We start from the raw sequence: 17,382 nt of genomic DNA, 5'->3' as shown, positions 1-17,382 counted from the left end.
CAAGCATGTCAAACAAACATGCCATCAACTGTGATCATAAGTTAGAGATGGTTGTCCTAGTTGCTATTTGCTTCCTCTCGCCACTAGATATGGTTTGCCCAGGAGATAGAAAAAGGAATGTTTCACTCACTCTTTTGTGTAATGAAATGAAAGTATATATATTTGTTTATAATATAATAATATCAAATATAGACAAGACAAATCCATATATTGGTATGTATAGATTGCTTTGAAGATGTAATAAGGAAAAACAAAAACACTTCCTCCAATTATTGCTTTTTCCTTATTACATAGACAAATCTATATATGGCTTTGTCTTGTCAACAATCCTATTCCTATCATATTTAAGCTTCATCATACCTGTTGAGCTTTACACATCTTGATAGGACCACTTTTAAAGAAGCTTTCAATATTTCTTTAATCCTCTTCTAATATATACATATATATATTATATACACACACACATTTGAGGGATGGTTTCTTCTGTGAAAAGCAACCATTTATTAAGTCACTTAATGAGGACTTCTGAATTGTCTGAAACATTAGCATGTCCATTATTGTGACCATATAAGATTGTTTACATTAATAAAAATATATCTTGCTCCTTTATTGAGCACTCTTAATAACCTTGTTAAATTCACTAGTTATCACTCTTGAATATTTTTAACTGGATGTGTGTGTATATATATATATATATATATATCAAATTTTAGTCATTCAATGAATTTAAAAATTTATGACGTAAAATGTTTGAATTTCAAATCAAGAGATTTTTATTATTCTATGTAAGACAAAGAATACATTTGAAATATTTCAAATGTATTCTTTGTCTTACATAGAATAATAAAAATCTCTTGATTTGAAATTCAAACATTTTACGTCATAAATTTTTAAATTCATTGAATGACTAAAATTTGATTTATTTGTTCTGCATATCAAGCAATTCTTATTTAGGTGGGATAGTACTTATAGAATATTACTGCCAGTAATATCTTGTAAAACTTATAATCACAGGTTTCCATACCAGTTGATTGTTAGATAATTTTATTCTGATGTGTGTGTGTGTGTGTGTGTGTATCATTATCATCAGTCAGTTTAGTGTTTAATCTATATACTGCATACATTGAATGTCTTTAAGAAATTGACTTCTAAACTGATATATTTCTGGCGGAATGTTCATTTTCAATGTGACCATACCATTGAAATTTACTCTTCTGCACACATCTCTATATATTGTTCAGACTTAATTTCTTTTGAAAGTCATGAGAACTAAACCCATCTTTAAGACTTACAACATTGTTTTGTTCTCATATCATTTCTCTTCATGCAATGGATTTTGACCAAAAAGCAAAAAACTTACATCCATGGTAGGTTCTAGAAATTTTAGCAGAAATTCATGTTCTCTAGATTAAAAAAACAAAAAAAAACAAAAAACAAAAAAATAAAACATAATTTTGCCAAAAATCAGAGAACTCACATCCCTGGATACTCATAGGATAAATATACACATACATACATGCAGCTGAGATTGAACTCACTCCACGAGTTTGTAGTGTAATTCAAATCTTGTCCGTAGCTGAATACTTGATGCTTCGCCAGGGCTATCAAGGGTATTTTTACCACGACGCCATCACTAGATGGGTTGCTTACCACGTCTTAAGAGAGACCCATCTACCCTTGAGAGAAGGATAGACCATGCCAGTTTCTCAACCTGGTATTTTACCTTGCAGTAACCTTGCCTTCCCAAATGGTCATCCATCTGGTACTGGCCAGGCTCAATGTTGCTTAACTTTGGTGATCTGGCAAGAACCAGTGTGTCAATGTGATTGTGCCATGTACGGCAATGAGCATACAAGCCAAACACACTTAGAGGCTTGTGTCAAAGCTTAGGAAACATCTGCAAATATAATCAAACAAATTTCTTCAGAGAAAAAAAAAAAAATTACCTGTTCGGCCATTCCAAGGTAACGAGGCGATTCGTAGGACTTACACTTTAGCCTTTGGACAGGTTCTTCATGTAGAAGTTGAGAGAGTAGCAAAGTGCCAGTCTGAAAAGAAAAGAAAATGCTTCTTTATTAAAATATCAATTCTTTGTTTATCTACATCATAATGATCTTGTTCCGATGTCAGTACAGCCATTATGACTAGTTATTTCCAATTTAACAAGTTAACATCATGAACTTGCATAAATGTTAGCATTAGTAATTTGATTTTTTTTTCCTAATGAGTCATCACAAGGCTAAAAACTACTCAAGGATAAGGGTTAATGAGATGGATGAATTGTCAGCTGAAATATGATTGAAAGGATTGAAAATGATGACTTATAGAGGATGGTTTATAACAAGTATATGTTGACATTAGACTTAAAGATGCCTACAGGGAAACAATTCCATGGTAATGTGTTCCACAGATCAGATTGGTTGGTTGTTTTTGTTTTACGGCATATCAACCCTTTTCAGGTTATTTAATGCCGAATCCAAAGATCTTGAAGAAAGATATTTTACTAGAATATATTTGTTGTTTTCAAGTCGGTTTCTATTCAACCCATAGTTGGGACCCTAACAGGTACTACCACTCCGGGTCAGAGTGGACCTGGGAGCAATGGCAATTAAAGGGTGGTTCCACACTCCCCAAAGCTCGCAAGCTGGGGCCTCACCACTGGATATAGTTTAAGGTCATATCCAGGACCTCCACAGATCAGAACCACTGAAGAAAAATAAATTAAAAAAAACTGTTCACAAAAATTCCACTTGGAAAAACAATGAAATGAATGTTTTTTTTTTTTCATTGAGAGAGAAAGAGTTTGTGCTGTGTTCTGGATGCCTTATAAGAACAATCCAGAGATTGGAGCTCAGAAAGCGTTTTCCATGGAAATAATGATAGAATAGAGAAAAACTAGCGACAGCTCTTGTGAGAAAGGGACTATAGAAAACAGAAGAAATCATTCCCACTAGATTGCATAGTTGATTTTGTATGTCGTCAAGGCAAGAAAAAGTGCTCCAAGTGACACCCCAGATGTTGCAAAACTATTTGAGTTATATTTATCGAATATCACTAAAATTATTACATTTTCACTTATAAATGGGTGTATAAACTGTTATAAACTCATGTTGTCGTTGTGATCAAAGGTTCTATCTGTCTGCTGATAAACCCACTTGGACATCAACGTTTATTAGAAAATATTTAAAAAAAAAAAAAAAAAAAAAAAAAAAAAGAGACAGTCATCAGAGAGACAAAAAGTTTGTCTTGTTACACCTAGCCACCCTGTGTGTGCTACTATCTCTCATGGGGACAGCATTCAGACATGTCTTTTCTACTTGATGTCCTGCCAGACAAAGAAACAAAATTTGTTAAAAAATCATGTGGCTTCATGTACTTTTGTTTTGGAGTTACCTCTGACCTTTAGGTGTCACTTAAACTTCTCTAATCAAATACAAACCTTGTTTAAAATCCACAATAACAAAAAAGTTCTTTATACATATGTTGAGGGGTTTATGTTTATTGGTTTTTTATGCACTTTTGGCCTCTTTTCATGGAGAAGGAGGACATAAGAAGACATAAGACATTCACCAAGAGTTTTCTCCAAGGTTTTATTTAGAAAGAATCAACTGAGGAGAGAGAGACTAATGTTTTTTTAGCTAATTATTTACTTGTTAACTTCCTAACTTAACTGAAATGAGTGACGCACGGACAGACTTAGATTAGTTTTCTACATTAGCCAACTGCCTCGTGCCTCGCGCAACCCATGGTAGACTTGCATTATTCAATGTCTTATGATTGGCCTCCAGATAGAAACAAAGTTTTTCAAATCAGTCTATCACTTGAAAAATGTGACGTCATTCATCATACCTCTGTTTTGTCTACTATTTGATCTGCTGCCTCAAATTTATGTTACTTATCCTGGAAATGATTCCGTTTTGCAGATCGGGGTGTCGTGCCTGTCATTATTGAAATGCTTGGAATAATTTCAAAGAGATTTGCAGAAGACTACTTTATCTTTAAATAAAATAGGTGCAATTTTATTCTGATAAAACTATGTTTTGCCATACAGATATGATACAATTATGATGAGTTTTCCTTGTTGAATGATAAGAGATCTCCTGGATCCTGCAGTGTCTTGCATCCGGCAGACATGTCCAACCCAGCGTAGCCAACACTGACACAAGAGTGTACATTTTGGACACATCTGCACACTTATTATAAAGATCTGATTTTCTTAGATGCATGTACAAACTGTGTCACTCGCTTTACTGCAGATTAGTAAAATATCAATATTTCACTAAGTATATGTCATACAAAAATGAAAACTGTATCATCAAATGACTGCTTCAAGGTTAGTTATTTCCCAAAATTTTATTCAAATCATGCGATATTCACAAAGTTATAACATTTTATTTATTATCAAGTAATTAATTCTATCCATCGCTTTATTGCAGGTTTTTTAAAATGCCAAAAAAAGGGGCAATTAACGGTTATCGAAAATGAAATGATTGTTGCTGGACTCGCAGAAGGATTGTTCAAAGATTTAGCTATGGAGCTGGAAAGGGATCCAAGAACTTTGGCTTCATTCGTGAACAACTCCAACACCAAATCCAGAAAGGATAAGAGCACCAGGAGAAACTTTTCACATCGTGATATTTGGAAAATTCGTAGGGAAGTCAACCGAAACCCAAACAGCACCAGTGCTTCCATTTTTGCAAGAGCTGGAATCGCTCCCAGATCCAGACAGGCCAGATGTAATGTGTTGAACGAGATGGCAAGGAACATCAAAACTATTCCAAGGCCTCCATTGAGAAAACAACATTGAGAAAAACGAAAGGCTTGGGCACAGAATTACATGGAAATGGATTTCCAATGTGTCCTATTTAAAGATGAGACTCGTGCTACTTTTGACAGTCCGGATGGATGGGCCAAAGTTTGGAACTTGAATAGAACTCCAACTCCTTACAGAGTTCATCACTAACGAGGAGGCGGAGTCATCATGTTTTGGGTGGGAATCATTAGGTATAAGTTGGTTGGACCATTCAGAGTTCTAGAGGGTGTAAAACTTACCAGCAATACGTACACAGCATTTTTGGATAAACATTTGTCACCATGGCTACCATTGTCACATCGCTTTCAGAGGATTTTTATGCATGACAATGCATCATCCCATTCTGTTAGGGCGACTGCAGCTTTCCTTCAATCTATCGACTTCTTTGGAGAAACTCATGACCTGACCACCGTGTTCTCCAGATCTTAACCCCATTGAATATCTCTTGTCAATATTAAAAAGAGGAGTTTATGAGGGAGGAGAGCAATTTACTTCAAAGGATGTCTTGTGGAGAACATAATTGATATTGCTAGAGCCATAACTCCTTTTTGAGATCAAACAATTGACTTCCCTGGGGAACAAAAGGATGTTTTAAGTTATTTAAAAAATGGTGAATATGTTGATAAATAATTCAGTTATTTGAGGCTTAGCACCTAGGATTTGCTTTTTCTCATTATTCTTTAGCAGAAAAATATAACAAAAAATAAAGTTTGCATGATAAGACATTGTATTTTTACCCTAAAACAACATTTTAAGAGACCTGCAATAAAGCGATGGACAGTGGAAATTCCACGATAAAGAATAAAATGTCATAACTTCGTGAATATCGCATGAATTTGAATAAAATTTTGGAAAATAACTTTAAGCAGTCATTTGATGATATAATTTTCATTTTGTTGTGACATATTTAGTGAAATATCGATATTTTACTAATCTGCAATAAAGCGATTGACATGGTTTAGATTTACAGGCTGAAAATGCATGAAACCCTGGGCCATCTGTATATGTCTGCTACTTTATAGAACTGTATTTCAATACATATTGTTAACATCTCATGATGAAAAAAACGTCATCTACCAAATTTTTTTTTTTTACACAGTGATCATCACTTATCAAGGGCTGGAAGCCACTCAGGGATAAAGGTCATTGCAAGTACATTACGTTAGTGTGGAGATTTGATGCAGTGTTTACTTAAGGGGGCGGTTCATTAGGAATTTGTTAACGTTGGACTTGAAGACATCCAAGTTGTAGTCCGGTGGGAAGCAGGCAGATGGAACAGAGTTTCACAGGCGTGCAGTTCTAAGAAAGAAGCTTTGTTCATGGAATCCACGTTTTGATTTAGGCACAGATATAGAGTGGGGGAAATTTTTCACAGTGGATTCAGCTAGACGGGTGTTTTTCGTGAAAGATTGGCGAGGAGGGACCAGAGATTGGAGTTCAGACGAGCACCTGCCATGGAAATAACGATAAAACAAGGATAGGCTCGCAACGTCTCTTCTGTGGGAGAGAGGTTGCAGGGTAGAGAAAAGGGCATCCCCCACTAAGCCACGAAGTCTATTTTGTACTCTGTCAAGGCAGGATAGGCTGCTTTTAGCAGCCCCTGCCCAGATATGGCAACAGTATTCCATCCTTGAACGTACTTGGCTTTTATATAGATAGAGAATTGCATCAGTAGTGAGATATCTTCTGGAGCGGTAGAAGGATCCTACCATCTTTCCAGCGACCTTGGTAACAGACTTGATGTACGTGTTCCATTTCAAATCAAGAGTAAAGGTCAAACCCAGAAGCTTGTCAAAACACGGGGCCTCACCCAGACGAGAGCCATCCATCACAATTGATGCCAGCTGGGGATCAGAGCATTGATGATGTAAGGATAGGAGTTTGGTTTTGGATGCATTAAAAGTAACCAGCCACCTCTTCCCCCACTGAACCACGCGCTCGAGATCAGAGGAGAGAGAATCAGAGAGAACTTTGTCATTTACAGCCTTTGATGTGTTGCCGTAGATGGTCGTGTCATCAGCATAGATGTCAACGAATGATTTAAGTATGTGTTTAGGGAGGTCATTGATGTAAATCAGGAAGAGAGTTGGGCCCAGGATTGACCCCTGAGGGACTCCAGCATTTATATTGCAGGCCTCCGATTTTTGTCCATCTACCACTACTCTTATGAGCCTATCGGAGAGAAATGATTTAATGATTGAGAAAACATTTCCAGTTATACCGTAGCTGGAAATCTTGTGAAGTAGACCCTTATGCCATACCTTGTCGAAGGCCTTTGATATGCCAAGAGCAACTGCCCTAGAAAGGAAGCCTTTGTCAAGAGATTCACTAATCCTGTAGGATATAACCGTCAGCACATCTGCGGTAGATCTTGCAGAGCGGAAACCATATTGTGTATCACTAAGAAGGTTGTTCCTGCTGAGGTGGTTGACTATTTCTCTATTTAATATGGATTCCAGCAACTTACTTATGACACACAGGAGACTTATTGGTCTGTACTGAGAGGGAGAGGACTTATCACCTGAATTCTTAAATACAGGGCAAACTGATGAGATCTTCCAGGGAGTCGGAAAGCACTTCTCCTTAAGGCAGCGCTTAAATAGTTTTGTAAGTATGGGAGCAAGTTCTGGTTGAAGCTTTTTTAACACTGTAATTGGGATGCCATCAGGGCCATTTGCTTTACTGGAATCTAGGTTCTTGATTAGATTGGCGACCTCATGCACGGATATTTGTATGCTATCTAGCTTGTTCTGTGTTATAGGAGGAAATATGGGGAGTTGATGGCCTTCGTCGCATAGGGTAGAATTAGCTGCAAAGTTCTTTGCAAATAGTTTGGCCTTGTCTGACGCTGACGAGATGACCTCTGGTCCATTGATAATGGTTGGGATAGAATGCACACTTCTGTTCAGGATCCTATTTTATTTGCCAAAACTGGTGGGAACCAAGCCGCTGATCAGCTACCTTGGATTTAACAGACTGGGCATATAGCTCTCTAGCATTTTTTATTACTCTTTTACAGTGGTTGCTGGCAGTCCTGAAAGCAGCTTTAGTTTCAGTGCATCTATTACGTTGGTAGATATGGAAAAAGTGATTTCTGTGCGCGATACCATTAAATATCTAGATTCAAGAGTTTAGGGTTTGATAAAGAAGAAGAAGCCTGTCTCTTTTATAATTAGTAGATCTATACAGATGAAGAAGCTTACCTCTGTATACATCCGAATATATCCCGAAGAGAAGCCAACAATAACACAGGTCCAATCTGGAGCTCCTTGTGTACTTCTGAAATAGGCAGCATCATTGTTTCTTAACAAACAAACAAAACCAAAAAACGAAAAATATGGAATTGAAAATATTTAAAAGAAAGTAAAGCATGAATTATCTCACCTTGTGATCACTACTACTTGAACAATCATTAATCACAACTCTAAATACAAATTATAATGCAAAGAGTTATGTTTGAAAGCTATGACAATGCAGTCTTATAATAAAAAAAAAAGAAGACACTTGTGTAGGAGATAAGATAAAAAGAATAATGGCAATATTGAAAAATTTCAATAATTTTCAATTATAAATTATTTATTTATCAACATCATATGTCAAACAAGGATGGTATAGTGGTGTTGTCTCCTTTGAATTTATTAGGTATACATCATAAGAAAAAAAAAAAGCAAAGAAAAAATGTACAACCATTGGGTAGAGATACGTCTGCTTTGAGTCGGAAGTAGGACAACACTAGTGTAAGCTCGCATAGGCTCTTAAATTATTGCTGGATAGTGGGTCGGCATTTATTTTTGTTATCAAATTGTTATATTTTACCAATAATAATTAGATTATTATTATTATGTGTTTCACTTAGATGTAATTATAATTATTTATTATACATGTGTGTATATGCATCTTCTGTTTTTATAAGATCTAAGGGAAATAACTCAAATTATAATCCTTACAAAGTCTCAATTACAAAGTAACAAGTCTGCGATCACTACTACTTGAATAATGTTTAAGAGAAAATTAATGAAAGCACATTTAAATATTTGCAAAAAAGAAAAAGAAAAACTGCAATTTTAGCCAACTTAAAGAAAGAGGGTTTAATTTTCGATTAAACTTGTGGGAAGGGCCAGATTCTTTTTTTTTTTTTCTTAGATAACCTGTACTTGTAATAATAATAATTACAACTTTTGGTAGATTTTTTGCATTATGGAAATTTTATATATTAGGATAAAAAAAATGGTATTTTGTAGGATTTTAATCTTTACTTCAAATTTGGAGAGTTATGCACACTCATTATGATTTAAGGGAGATAACTTAAATGATTCAATGGATATTACACTGATCATACTAAACCAACAAACAAGAGTCCTTACCAAAGACTCCCTCCTCAAACATGCAATATTTTGAGGAAAGAAGGCAACACAGTTGCCAAAAACTATGTTGATGCTGAGAATGAATCAATTAATAATCAGATGAAATTGTTAAATATTTCATCAAATAAGCAGTTTTGACAATCATTAGCATTAGAATCAGAACTTCTGAAGTGACCAGATGTTCCCAAAGCCTTTAACTATGGATAGCAAATTGGTGAAATTATATTTGTTCATTCTGTCTATTTGTGGAGAGAGGGGGCTTACTATCTTCTCAAATCAATTTGAACAAAAAAAAATAAAATAATAATTCATTGAGGAAGGCTTAATTTAGCCAAAATATCAGATTTATATATTCTTTTTATTTATTGGAGGTGGGGGAATCTAGCATCGAATTTAGTTTTAAAAATTATTTCTTATATAGAAATATTGGCTCTATTAACTATGCACACATAGCCAGCTTTTTCTCTACAAAAATCAAGACATTAATAACAGTCTCCATTTTACACCAGGAGAAGTCAGCTTTTTTCAGTGTTTTTTCTATCACAACAATGAAGAAAAGACAAACAAAAATTTCAGTTGGTAACATATAGATCTCAAACTTTTGGTTTTGATTTCCAACCATTGCATCCACTTTATTTGTTAGGAAGTTATTATTTACTATTAATGAAATATTCTACATTTCTAAAAGTAGTTAAAAATCTTTGATATTTCAAAATGCGACAAATTCCGCAATGTATTAATTAGTGATGGAACAATTCAAATATTTTTCTTTGATTCCAATACGATTACTGATTCCATACTAAATTCCCAATTTCGATACATTTACTGATTCAGATTCTTTATAAATTCCTAAATACGTAACTATAAAGTTATTTTTTCATGACTACTATATAAATACATGTTAAATGTGTACATATTTTTCTCAAACATAAAAACACATTTGTGTGTGGGTGATATATTGACTTTAGTTTTACTGGTAGCATAAAATCAATAAATATTTATTCTTTTCTTAGCAGTGGAAGATTTTGTTTTAAACTAGATAATGAAAGGAATTGTTTTTGGCATCAGAAAATAAATGTTTCCAATTTCAATAATCCAATTCCTGATTAATCGTCTGAAGACTAGCATTTATTATATTTAAAAATATTGTGACTGACGGATAGATAAGCAAAATCTGTTTAGATAAGTTTTCCATAAATTACTTCTTTTTATTTATGTTATATATGTAGCTTCCGTAATCATTTGCCATTATCAAAATATCAATATTATTTTTCATATCAAGTATTTTAAAAGATACATGAAAATTGGAAACAAAACCATACAAGTTGGTGTTTTCCTGCTGGCTCTTTCAATCCAAATTGACCCTTTGTGGTTTAACATATAAAGGAAGATTAAATAATAATGTAGGAGAAAATAAAGGGTTACCAGCTTTGAAGCCTGGAGACTCTTTTTTTATGTTGGACATTTGATTTTCAGTAAAAGAAAGAACTTGATTTGTAATCAAATATTTTGTACGTGACATTGATTTGCATATGAGGAGAGCGACTGCTTTAAGAAGGATGAATCGAGGAAGACAGCTAGTTGAAATTTTGACAGTTGAGAGAGAATGTTGGAGCTGAGATTTATCAACTGTTGTGGTGGTGTTGAAGAGTTTTATTAATTTCCTTCTAGAATTACATTAAAATTAGCTAAATTCCCAATTTTTACAACCATAAAATATATTAAGAGATAGATAACTTGAGTTAATTGCAAATTACAGATATTTAGAATAGTTAAAATGGATTTTTTTAAAAATATAACTCAATCCCAAAACCCAGAAAAATGAGTTTGTAAGGCTCATTAAATTTGAAAAATAAAGACAAACTCTTTTTTTACCCTTTTTTTCTTTACAGAGGAGTCATCACTTAACAAGGCATGGAAGCCACTCAAGGATAAGGGTTAATAAATGTAAGGTGGTCAGTGTGACAACAGCTCAGTGATAGATGTTGGTGAGAATTACTTAATAAGGGGATGAGATAGCAAGAACTTGTTTACATTGGACTTTAAGCAGGTGAGTGGTCTACTTGTTCATTATATCTCCCTCTCTCCAGCTACAGGGTAAATAGTATTAATACCGGTGTTGATATTTCCTATTGTTTATAATGGACTATTCTAATTTTCTGTTTTATAGTTTTATTACCTTGGATTGATAAGGGAGAGAGAGAGGGAAAGATGAAGAGAGAGAAACAAAATGGAGAATAATAGAAATTGTATAAAATAAGAGTGTATGGGGGAGTGAATTCAAACAACATAGTGATAGAGGGTGAGAGTAATAGACTGAAACTTAGAGATAAGTGACTTGATAAGCATACTGCAAATTACAGTTAATTAGAACAATTAAAATTGATTTTTTTTTTAATTTAACTCAATCCTAAAACTAAGGAATAATTTTAAATGTATTTTGCATGATTAAAATATGTAAAAAAAAAAATCCCCAGTGAAACAAATGCTGCATCATAATGAATATGTGTGTATTGTGAACATAATTTGCACATACCTTTTTTGAGATGCAAGTGGTAAACATAAGATAGCTGTAATGTGTTCCCTGGAATAAAAATGACAAATATAAAAATATATTTTTTTAAATATCTTCAAGAAATTCAAATCAGTTAAAATTAATTATTCATAAATATACAAAAACATCTTTAAAAAGAAAAACAAGAAAATTTTTAGAAGTGTTCTCACTTGTTTTTATTTTGAAGCTTGGTCTGTAACTCAAGTATTTTGCAATAAATTTTAATATTTTAAAGACAAAACTGTGGGTTGAAGGCATGCATTGAATGGAAAGAAATACAAGAATGATCCATTGGATGTTTAATGCAAGTCTTAAAGTAAGGCTTAGATCTAATGATCTATAAGAAACATGAGGGGAAAACAAATGAATACATATCTAAGGAAATTGCAGAAACACTAGAGGAAGACCTCCAATCTGTAGTGGAATGAGGACAAAAATGAATGGTCACATTCAATGCTGCCAAGACTAAGTTTGTTTCCTTCAATAATTATAAGAAACCTTCTCTACCACCAATAGCAATGGCCAAAAACACATTAGCTGAAAATAATTCTTTTAAACTTTTTGGACTAACGTTCACAGGGAATATGAGTTGGAACAGATATATTGAGAGCATTGCCAAGGCTGCTGTGGAGAAAGTGGGCTCTCTCTACCGTGCTAGAAAATTACTTACACCTGAAAGTATCCTGTCCCTCTATAAGGCCACCATTCGCCCATGTATGGAGTACTGTTGTCACATATAGACTGGTAAAAAAGAGAGTCGCCAACCTGATAGGTCCTGAACTGTCATCTAAGCTTCATCCTCTGTCCCATCGCTGAGATGTTGCATCCCTCTGCCTGTTCTACAAGTATTTTAATGGTGAATGTTCTGACAAACTGCAAGCACTTGTACCCCCTTGACATAAATACCTCTTACAAATCTGACAAGCAGCTAAATCCCACTCCTATACAGTAAAGATCCCTAGCTGTAAGAAAGCCTTCTACTCCAATAATTTCTTCACCAGAACTGTTAGATTTTGGAACTCCCTTCCAGGATTCTGCTTTCCCAACTGTACTGAAATGCAGAAGTTCAAGTGTAATGTGAACAGACATCTTGCTGCCCATCTTCCTTCATAATATCTCTGCAACTTATGCCCCCGATAGTAGCTCCCTACTTCAAAATGGCACTGTGCCTTGTTTGGGGTGAAAACTGAATAAAAAAAAATCTGAGGCATTAAATCTAAACAGTTCAGAAAGATGTGTGCAGAACAGGAGACTTTGATGGTATAGTCAGGTTGAAAGAATGGGTGAGAGTTTTTAATTTGGTAGATGTAGAACAGTTGGGGTAGCAGATTCAGTTCACAGGGGGAATGCGAGGAAAAACATGAGAAAAAGTGGTAAGAATGGGCTTGAGAAAGAAAGATAAATAAAGACCTTGCCAGAGCTAGGTTAGTTTGGAAGTCAATTTCTAAAAGCAGTTCTTGTTCAGAATTTACTATATTAAAAGACAAAGATTAAAAAATATGATATATGTACCCTTGACTAAGTGAAAATACCACATTCCAAAAACCAGGTAAATAGATCAAGTAGCTTTATCTTTATAAAAAAAAATATATATTTTAAGCAAATAATGTGAATGAGTTCAGGAATACAATTAGTGCCATGCTTAAGTTTGAAATATCATTTATATATACAGATTTAACATATGTTCTTATCTTCTTGTTTTTTTTGTTTTTTAATATAAAGTAATTTATTGTCATATCGAAAAAATATTTACATCCGAGCTAATCAGAGAAGTCAAAGAGTTTTTGGACAAGGAAAACATTAGAAGAGGTTCTATTGGAATTAGACTAATAAAAAATACTAGGAGGACCTGTGGAAATTCCACAGTGGCATTTTTCATGTGTAATATATTGTTGCTGTGCATTCTGTGGGCATTCAGCATGAATGGAGACCCCACGATATTATTGTAATGGTTTTGTTAAAACTGTAAAAGTATTTATCAAATAATCTGGTTAATGTAGTGTCAGAGTATATCTGGTTATTAAGGTTTATCTCCAATATCCTTATAGGAGTCTGACATTTTCATTGTATGGATGCCTGTCACAAACGCAAACACCAGTTATACTATCTTTAGACAGAACAGATACTACCCTTGGATTCTAGCCAGAAGACCAAGAAGATATCTCACGTATAGCCCAAAAGCGGCATTCTTTTTTATTTTTATTTTACATTGCGTCTTAGGTGATCGAGAGATCCTATTTATTAAAAAGGAGGATAGGTGATAACATTATGAAAATAAAATTAGTGCATCTATAAACTGATTTCATGTTCGTCGTATATTATCACGTTCTATCTTCCTTTTTAATAAATAGGGTGTCCCGGTCAAATGATTTATAATCTGGAAACCATGACACATGTACATACATACGTTAAAGATACTATGGTATTAATATATAGGTTCCTGTGATCCTGCAGTCAAACTAGAAACATTCATATAGCTAGAGTAGTTGTTTATCTCTCTTCCATGGTGGAAAATGTGACACAAGGGTCAAAAAGTAGGATTGAAGAACCAGCGCCCAAAAGGAAGAGAACACTGGCCTGCAAAAAATGCCTGGGCTGCCCTGTCGGCGTTCCCCCGGTAGGGAGGTTTCAGACAATTAGTAATAAGAGATAAGTAAGAGAGAGGACAAAGCCTGGGAAGGTGGACTTCAGAGAACTACAGAAGTCCAGCAACATACCGTACTCAACAGGTAAGAGGTAATTTTAACAATGGTCTAGACTCTGTTTACTTTGGTTCTGAAGAAAAAAATTCCCTGGTTGAGCAGATTCATACAGTTAGAGTAAACCGCAAACATTCCCACAGAGTTCATATAATTAACACTTCCATGGATAAGGAGGCTAAATAATCAATAACCCCAAAATTTAAGGAGAGGGGTTTATCAGCAACATTCTCAGAAATAGGAAAAAAATATGGTAGGAAAACCGGTAATATTCCTACAAATGAAATAACAATTAAAGTGGTAAGGAGAAAAACTAGCATAATTCCCATGGCTTGTAGATTATGAGGTATGAGCGATCTGACACTTTGGGGATAGAGTGATTGCATCATCACATTCTACAGGGTAGAGTAGGCTTGTGAGCCCAAGCAATCACCGCACAGACTTGATTGCCAATATTCATGCAATGAGAGTAAAGAGATTAAAGACTGGCATAATTTCCAAGTTTTAGGAGTGGAGCTGGGTCCACCAGTCTTGTAATAAATCTCTACAAAACACCAACTCCAGCAACATTGACATAGGTGTAAACAAGTTTATCTTTCAGTTATTAAAATTTATTTGCATTATATTCTTCAGACAACTTAAATGTCATTTTCACATTTTGATCCATGTAACCTCTGACTTTCTTAAGGTTTATCTTGTCAAACACTATGTAAATAGCAATTACGTTGGCTAGTGTGAATTTTGACGAGGTTACATGTCAAGATGATCTTAATCTTGAAACAAAATCATATTCAGAGACAGGTGACATAACACAAAATGTCAGATAATGAAAACTGACATCACTTTTTCAAGTCAGTTCTTTATGGGAAGCCATGTAAACAAGAGACAGCCAATGATGTAGAAAATTGATAATCTCTTTGAATGTTACTCAACCCTTGTCAGTCTAAGTTAAAAAGTTAGAGTTAAGAAATAAACTATTAATAAAGAAACACTAGTCTCTCTCCATAAGTAAATTTTCTCCAATAAACCCTTGTAGAAAACTCAGCAAACGTCTCCCTTGCGTCATTTTTCTGCATGAAAAGAAATGAAAAACAGCAATGATGAGAAACAGCCAAGTTAGTCAGTAATGAAGAGAAAAGTTAATTTTCATTTTATATCTATAACGGATATTTAAGCTTGTCAGTGTTAAAAAAAAAAAAAAAAAAAAGAAAAAGATTGAAAATTAAATGTGAAAGCCACATAAAAAAGAGAGCACAAAAACTTTGCATAACAATTTTTATTTTATTTATTATTGAAAACATTACACTTACCCATCCTCCTGCTTCAAAGATCCTTGCCAAACGGTAGTAAACTTTGATTCGAGACTGTCTTCTGTTTCTTGTGGATCATATTTTTCTGTAAGAAAAAGTTTTTCAAAAATCTGTTTAATATAACAGTAGTTTTCAGAAACTACCATATTTAAGAATAATAACATTCTTATCAAAGCTAATCTGATATAGAAAAAGGTAATGCAAAAAGAATATGCATATTATAATAGTGAACTGCGCATTTAATTTGAATTTGGGGAGTGGTTATAAATTAAAAAGCAACATATTAAAACTTTAACTAAATTATTTTTATATTCATAACTAAAAGCAAATTCATGGTTTTAAAAATCAGAGAAAATTGGCCAATTCAAAAGGTAAATTTTTACATTAGGTCCACCTCCACAATTTTCTTTAAAATAATAACTTTTATAGGTTTTCAACTATGCTGAATACGAAAATCACATTGAAATTTTGCAGAGACAAGTAGTCATCAAGATATAAAAACCTATATTATGCACTGTATTCTTTGGCAGCCATGTTTTTATGCTAGGTGGCAGTGTCGGTCATAGAGAAGTAGATTTGTTTATGGCGCGTGCATAAAAAACATGACCGCCAAAGAATATAATGCATAATACAGGGGAAATCGTGTATAGTGGTTGTAGCTAGTCGCATATCTTTTGTGAAAGTTTGGCAAAAGGGGACCATAGATTGGAGTTTAGTCGAGGTCTTGCCATGAAAATAAGTATAGAGCAGAGACATGCTCACAATATATCTTCTGTGGGAAAGAGGTTGCAGGGAAGATAGGTTAACTATTTTTAGTGAAGGCCAACTTAATTTTTGATGTTGATGTTTTTTTTTTTTTTAACTTAATGCACATAGTATTGTGTCTATGCTTATAAAAACAGTTCCATCTTAAAAGAAAAAAGGGCCAAACGTCAATATGGTTGGCCTGATATCGAGTTTTAGGTTGTAGTTCAAAAATAATCCAAGTTGGAAACTTTAATGAATGAGATTTTTACCCTATTATCAAATTGTGTTTTCATCCGTCTTTACATAGTACAAATTGAAGAGTTTTTTTTTTTTTATTGATTTGCTATTAAAAGAAAAATCTAGCTTGGATCACATTACAAAAGATTCAATGTGTTAGCTGTTGAAATGTATCATTAACTGCTAAAGTTGTGCCTCCATGTCATTGATGTACGTTTTTCGAGAGGTCACGGGATTTTCTCAATGTTTTGCTTCCATGATAATTTTCATTTACCACAAGATGACATGATACATTTGTAAGGATTTTCCACTTATTCAAAGCTTGCATTTTTGGTTATACATTGAAAACCGGCACACAATAGAGCAAATTTTTTAACTTTCAACAAATTTTGAATGGTCATAGTTTGATGGTTAATTGTACTACTCAAAATAAATTTGGTGCCATTGTCAATGTTTTTCAAAACTGTATGTGTCCACATTCAAACTTATTAGATATAATGAAAATAAAAGTTTGGTTTAAGATATATATACAAACATAGATATATAATATAGACAAACAGCAAAGTAACATTGTTACATTTGTTACTTTCAAGTCATATACATGATACGGTATAAGTGTAGGTCTACATCTTTTGCTTAAAAAAATCTTTTGAGGATG

General features: G+C 33.9%; 1 protein-coding gene across 10 annotated transcripts in view; it reads right to left on the bottom strand.

The window, feature by feature from the left end:
• The window catches only part of LOC145260522 (rab3 GTPase-activating protein non-catalytic subunit-like), a 173,746-nt gene that overhangs the window by 129,073 nt on the left and 27,291 nt on the right, over nt 1–17,382 (bottom strand). For all 10 annotated transcript variants that reach the window (XM_080118664.1, XM_080118666.1, XM_080118667.1 and 7 more), the window contains exons 3-6: nt 15,741–15,825; nt 11,714–11,761; nt 8,017–8,092; nt 1,947–2,048 (exon numbers count right to left, since the gene is read on the bottom strand). In XM_080118664.1, coding sequence (XP_079974790.1) covers nt 1,947–2,048; nt 8,017–8,092; nt 11,714–11,761; nt 15,741–15,825 — 311 coding nt within the window. The remainder of the gene's footprint in view (nt 1–1,946; nt 2,049–8,016; nt 8,093–11,713; nt 11,762–15,740; nt 15,826–17,382) is intronic.

The sequence above is a fragment of the Euprymna scolopes genome, chromosome 36 (assembly GCF_053919585.1).
Source record: "Euprymna scolopes isolate OS-2025 chromosome 36, ASM5391958v1, whole genome shotgun sequence".
Taxonomy (NCBI): Eukaryota; Metazoa; Mollusca; class Cephalopoda; order Sepiida; family Sepiolidae; genus Euprymna; species Euprymna scolopes.
The sequence above is the reverse complement of the archived record's forward strand: the minus strand, read 5'-3'. Positions and strand labels throughout refer to the sequence as shown.